Source organism: Strongylocentrotus purpuratus, unplaced genomic scaffold (genome assembly GCF_000002235.5).
Source record: "Strongylocentrotus purpuratus isolate Spur 01 unplaced genomic scaffold, Spur_5.0 spur5_scaffold_10, whole genome shotgun sequence".
Taxonomy (NCBI): domain Eukaryota; kingdom Metazoa; phylum Echinodermata; class Echinoidea; order Camarodonta; family Strongylocentrotidae; genus Strongylocentrotus; species Strongylocentrotus purpuratus.
In genome coordinates, this window is record NW_022145595.1 from 22,895,452 (window position 1) to 22,902,190 (window position 6,739).

The window sequence follows — 6,739 nt, forward strand, 5'->3', positions numbered from 1 at the left end:
GGGAGGGAGGAGAGAGAGAGAGAGAGAGAGAGAGAGAGAGAGAGAGAGAGAGAGAGAGAGAGAGAGAGAGAGAGAGAGAGAGAGAGAGAGAGAGAGAGAGAGAGAGAGAGAGAGAGAGAGAGAGAGAGAGAGAGAGAGAGAGAGAGAGAGAGAGAGAGAGAGAGAGAGAGAGAGAGAGAGAGAGAGAGAGAGAGAGAGAGAGAGAGAGAGAGAGAGAGAGAGAGAGAGAGAGAGAGAGAGAGAGAGAGAGAGAGAGAGAGAGAGAGAGAGAGAGAGAGAGAGAGAGAGAGAGAGAGAGAGAGAGAGAGAGAGAGTGCTTCACCCTTGCCATTTCACAACTATTTCAGGCAGTGCAAAAGCATCGTGAACATTATGGACTGAATCCTGCAATTTTTTCCTTTTATTTGTTACTTCCTCAAGGACACCATAGATGTTTTGGCGACAATAGTCAAATCACTGACTAATCGCCAATAACTCAAAACACAACAACAACAACAACATCTTGCTCCGATCAGCTGGTATTGATTCCCCTTTGGGCATTAATTGTTGATTATCTGAGTGACTGACCAATTAATAAATAAACAAGGAGATGAGTGCTAACAAATGGAGCTGGAAGATGGAGTCCCTGAATTGTAGAAGATATTTGAACCGGGTATCTTACTCAATATTGCCTGTAACCGGTGCGATTAGCCACACCGCTTTTGCAGTGCACATTTTGGATCGTTCACTCTTGGGAGGGTAAGTCCGCGCCGCGTCCGTGGGTGCAGTGCCCCGTGTCAGTGCAGTGCTTTGCTAATGGGTTGAATGGTGATGTTGTAGGCGTGGCTGTGGTTGAATACAAAGACATCAATAAACAGATTTTTTTTTTTTTTTTTTTTAATCTGCAAAAAAAGCTTAGTACAGGTTGATTGATGGATGTAACGAGCAGCATTAAATTACTGTCTGTGTTCTGATAATGAACTGTTGTAATAAAATTCGTTTTGGAAAGTAATTTTGTGAATAAAACTCAACAATCCGGGCCGGCTGGCGCTGGCCTGACCAAAAATGGATTCAAATGTATTTTAACCACTAGACTCTACTGTTGCTTGCATAATCCAAATTATTTATTCATGTCCTCGCACAAAGATTATCAATTTTGTATTCAAAATACTAAATTAATAAGTTATCGCTTGCAAGTTTTTCAATTGTAACCAAAGTAAACATATTCTGTTTCTTCTGCATAAGCTACATGTATATTATAAACATTTATATGAGGTCCCTTTTTTATGATGTCCATATAGCTCTGAAAGCCATGTGATATTGATACATGTAAGTACTATACACCCATATTTTGTAATGTGGATTTCATTTTCATCCTTGTTTAGATGTTTCCCGAAATGGCACCTGGCAGTTGCGAACGGACTGTTATTCAATGCTCATCTAGGTGTCGGACTCTACATCTACAGCCGGCCGTGTCTCCAAAAGGCTAGCATATCCCACCGTGTCCTCTTTAGCCTCTACGGCAGCGCCATGTTCAATTTTGGATCTGTTCTTCTCTTCGGAACGGGCAAACAAGTTCTTTTGGAAGACCGATTGATAGGGAGCATCTACGCCATTCTTGCTAGTCTCTGTTTTCTGTGCGTGGGGAAGTACTTCTTTGATTTCCTGGATAGACAAGTAGATAGTCGCGTTGATGTTGATGACATTGACAATGTCACTGAAGCTGTGGTAGAAGAACTAAGTACTGCATGACAACTGGATTTCACTGAAAACTGAGGAAGTATTCTTTCTTTGGACTACCACTACCGTATACGAATAAATGTACATTCAGGAGAGTTGGGTCCAAAATATGCATGGTTATAAATGCAAGATGCATTTTTGTTATTGGCCCTACATCTCCTCTGACCTTTGCTCCAGCAACAACTACTTCAAGTTTTGTTTGCATCAAAGAAATTGTTTAGGACTTAGGGTTAGAGTTGTGATTCGGTTTCAGGCTAAGTAAGGGTAGGTTTAGGTGTAGGGTTAGGGTTGGGTTTAGTGTTTGGTCTAGGGTTGAAGTTTGTTATTGGTTAGCGTAGGAAAAGTGTATTCTTTATTTCTGTCTTCTCCTTTATTTTTCGGGCTATACTAAAGCCAAGATGCAATATATAGTGTGATGTAAAGAAGAGTTTGCATAATTTTGGAGACTAGGTATGGTCTGAATATGCTATGGGTATGGTGTATCAGGGAGCAGTATTATAACATTAATCTATATGTTTTGGGGGTGCTACCCTTTATAAATAATGAATTAACATGCAATACATTTTATCAAAAAAACTCATATTGTCATTATAAAACAGTACTATATTTTAGAAGCATATAGGTAGAATAATACAACTGCTGAATTAATGGGATTTCAAGCGCTTACAGTCTTTGTTGACTTACATGAAGTGTCCAATTTGTTCTCACAAACAATATTAGTGGATGGGCTGAAAAAGTAAGGTACTTGCTTGTATCTGAAATGAATATAGTATACCGGTGAGTATATTGCTATTCAACTCTTTGCAATGAACTTTATCAACTCTTTAGTTAATATATATATGTATTTAATAATTTAAAAGTAAATACTTCTTTTTATGACAAATTCACCGTAATACGTGCTCGTCTGAAGTGTACATGTATGTACAAAATAGTTATTACTTATTCAGTAGTTTATTTTTACAAGACTTTTTTTTTTAAATCCTATAAAGATATCAGTTTTGAAAAACACAAAATGAGAGAAAAATAGTAATTTTTGAATACTAATAAAGTAGGTTTTATGTTTTAAAATAATGTAAGGATATAGTTTGGGTGTCTATAGATATTTAGAAACCATTTGTAAGGGATTTTTTCCCCCCCTTTTTTTTTCTTCCTTTTTTTAGCTTGTCGTCTACTTAATCATGTTTTGATTCTCAGATGTTTTGCTTGGATAAGAAGCATGTAGCAGTGTACCGTAGTGCTATAGTGTTAATTGAAAGTGCCATTTTTAAGTTTTATTTAATATAAAACTTCTATAAATATTCAATAATATTGGGGCTGTAAGATAACCAACAACAACCACAAAATAGTTTAACTTCTTATTACACCAAATTTGAGTGATTTGTGTTTTTGTTGGATATCGGAACATTAGCAAAAGTAATCAAATTTTAGTGCTGATCAAAACTTGCAAACTGTAGCGATTTTGTCAAAAACTCAATGCATTTTCTAATACAGTCAAACCTGCCTATAGCGACCACCCAAGGAAAACACAAAAAGTGGCCTTTGTAGACAGGTGGTCTTTGTAGACAGGTTCCTTTAGTACATGATTCAATGAGAAACCATTTTCAAGGGAAACAACAAATGTGGCCTTTGAAGACAGGTGGTCTTTGTAGACAAGTGGTCACTAAAGCATGTTTGACTGTACAACAATATGGAACCTAGAGTTCTACCATAAATACAGAATTACATGTACATAACTTGCCCTATTTTTAAGCTATCAAGCCATTACAATGCTGACTGTACCCTTTGTTAGCAAATTTGTTTGGAATCATTATAATGAGATGGTATCTGCCTATCTCTTGGACATCAGATCAGTGCTAATATATTTGTTGCGTACCTGCGGACAGATGGATAACTAACCTTGCACTCATCTATTCTATACTAACTTCTGCTACTTATTATAACTTCTTACAGTGTATGTGAAAGCATAACATGAGTTTATAAAGAACTTTTTTCATTGTCAATAACTCCAACACGATTTACATGTTGAAAATTAAATTCATGTAACTGATCTTGTTTATAGATGTGTGCTTACTTCTATTAGGTCTAAAAAAAGAAGATTTTGTATTGCCCTTTCGGTGCCAAAACATGAGTCGGTCGATCAGAAATTATTTTTTTAAAACTTTTTCTTTTCTTTTTTTTCTCCCTCTTTGGGTTGATATTTCTCAGTTTTTAATGCCCTAACATTTTTTTTCTCTAAAAAACGGTAGAAAAAAAAGCTCTTTTAAAAAGCCGACCATAGATCTCAAGATTGGGTCGGTCGCAAAGGGCAATCCAACATTTTTTTTTTAGGCCTTTTGCATGATAAGTTGTGTGAGAATAGCATAACAAGAATATATCTTTTTTATCGTTTGAAGCTGGTTTAGAAGGAGAAAATATTCCTGCCTGTTTGGGTACAAGACATTGGTCAGTTTGTGCAATTTGTGATTTATCATGAAGATTTGATCTATGATTCAATAAAATTAATATTTTAAGCTTCTTTGTTATGTGCATCATTATTTGTGTACTTTAATGTGATACTTTCTTAGTGAAAGCAGATACATTCTGGGGGGGGGGTGGGGAGACGGAGCGAGAGAAAGAAAGAGAGAGAGAGAGAGAGAGACTGTCTGAAAATGTTGCTTCCATATTTTTCCTTTTGATGTGTCATAATTTTGTCTGTTTGTAGTTGTTTTGTTTTTGCTTGTTCTTTGTTTTTATTGCTTTTGTTTATTTCATTGTTTTTAGTTTATTTATTTTTTGTTGATGCTGCTGTTGTAATTGTTATTTTTACAAGTTTGTTTGTCTTTTGTGGCTCAGTGCCAAGTTACTATAGTCACTTACCGACATCGGTGCTTACCGCCCGTTGCATGTAACATACATGTCGCCCTCTTGTGGTCTTGGATCTTTTTATGATTCCCCTTTATACAAGAAAAGCGGTATTTGTGTGTATGGACAAAAGGCGATCATTGTTGTTTTTTCTCTGTCTTTCTTTCTGTCTGTCTTCCTTTCTTTCTGTCTTTCCTTTTTTCTCCTTCTGTAAGATAAAGATACACTAGCAATTGTTGTTTGTATAAATACGAAGATATAGGCATAATACATCAACAATGGCATTACTTTATGAAAGGGAGGGTTGACAAAATATGGTTCTTCTATACCCCTCCCCCAACCTTGCACAAAAAGGTTGAATCCCCCCCCCCCAAAAAAAAAGAATAATAAGAATAATATTATATATATATATATATAGGCTTATATATTCGTAGGAACATGCAAAACTTAATGGTGCCTTCAAAATGAAAGTATAGTATTTGAGCTTATATATCACAATTAAACAGTAAAAAAATACTATTTTCATTAAAAGTATTGAAAGGTTGACTCGGGACAGGGTCGATCTGTCCCCCCCCCCCACATCTTTAACATGTGAACATCATATCAAACTTTTTCCACGGGCCGGGGGGGGGGGGGGGGTACTCGCCGCAATATACGGGGACGTGCACGCCGCTCTAATGGGCCCTTTCTCGCTAAAAAAAATACCTGAACATGCCTCATGATGGGGGTATGATTTTGTGCTGCAAAACCCCTTAAAGTTCTCCCACTTTTCAGATCTTGGCCTTAAACATGGGTTACCATTTCTTCAGGATAATATCTCACCCATAATCTCGCTAAAATGAAAATGCAAAATGCAAAATACCGCAACTGAATAATTAAAATTATTTCGCTTTTTTCATCCAAAGTCCTCGCCGATGTTCACACAGATTTATTTTGAGCTCCGCTTCTGACCAATAATTTTATACGGCAAAAAAAAAAAAAACATGGGTTGCGTTTTGAATGGCCGGTACCATTTTCTGCCAGAATGACCCTTAAACATGGGATATATGGGTTAATTTAGATGAATCCCCGTCCAAACCAAATCTGAGTACCAGCCCCCCCCCCCCCCCCAAGGACTTTTCCCTTTTCGGGAACTGACTCCCGTCCCCACCCGAGAACCTAGTCTACTCCAAAAAAACTTAATTTCAATAGAAGCAGAAAAATCAGACAAACCAATAAAACATAGTTAAATCGGATAACAAATAAGGAAGTTATGAATCACTACACAACTTGCCAATCAGTTTGTGACGTCATTGCCTCACTATTTATTAATTGCTTTATATATTTTTATCCAATTTCCCTTTTTATCCCCAAAGATTTCCCCGTGTCTTTGCCCAGGTTATATAATATTGCGTGCTTGACATTTCATAAAATCTTTTATGTACTTTGAAGAATTGATACTATTTTCTGAATATTATATTGATAATTATTGATTCTTATATAAATGGTTTATCAAAATTCAAATTTTTCATTATTCAACTGAAAAAAATTACTCTTTATTAGTGCATCCACACAAAAACATATTATTTTCAATATAACTTGGATGGTGCATGGTGTGGAAATAAGATTCTAAGGGGGAAATGGGAAATTTATATTATCAATTTAAAGAAAACAATTAGTGGATAGTGAGACATGACGTCACAGACTCATAAGTGAGTCGCCAATTTGTCTTGTGATTTTCAAAGTATTTCATGTCAATAAAAATTCATAACTTTCTTATTAGTTATCCGATTTTGCTCAAACTTTTTTTAATTGGTTTAATTGTCTGATTTTTCTGCTTCTATATTATAAGTAAGTGGTTGACTTTGGCTTTAATAATTATTGCTCTCGAACGGTCGGATTGGAGGGATGACAAAGTTTATAATAGGCACAGATCTTTTTATCCTAGTTCATTTTAATCATATGAAATCATCATAAACACCATGGCACCAATAATGCGTTCTTAAGCCGTTAAAGCGTTCAAGGCTTGCAGTTTACAACAATAGGCCAAAGGAGTTTAATCACAGAGTTTATCAATAGGCCTATCCGCTGACATATACCCTGCATATGAAAGCCTCTTCGTTTGATTTGATCAATGGAAAGTGCAACGAGTTTTTGTTTGGCATGCTGTCACTAAATATAAATACTATACAAAAAAAAG

General features: G+C 36.0%; 1 protein-coding gene across 1 annotated transcript; it reads left to right on the forward strand.

Moving 5' to 3' along the window:
* Nucleotides 1-480: 480 nt before the first annotated feature.
* Nucleotides 481-3,810, forward strand: LOC100890508. Its single transcript, XM_003729478.3, has 2 exons — nucleotides 481-738; nucleotides 1,365-3,810. The coding sequence occupies exons 1-2, from the start codon at nucleotides 590-592 to the stop codon at nucleotides 1,729-1,731; spliced, it is 516 nt and encodes a 171-aa protein (XP_003729526.1). The 5' UTR covers nucleotides 481-589; the 3' UTR covers nucleotides 1,732-3,810.
* Nucleotides 3,811-6,739: the final 2,929 nt, after the last annotated feature.

Coding starts and splice junctions, on each gene's coding strand:
- LOC100890508 (XM_003729478.3), top strand. CDS start 590: ATGAGTGCTAACAAATGGAGCTGGAAGATGGAGTCCCTGAATTGTAGA. Junction 739..1,364: donor GATCGTTCACTCTTGGGAGG/GTAAGTCCGCGC, acceptor ATCCTTGTTTAG/ATGTTTCCCGAAATGGCACC.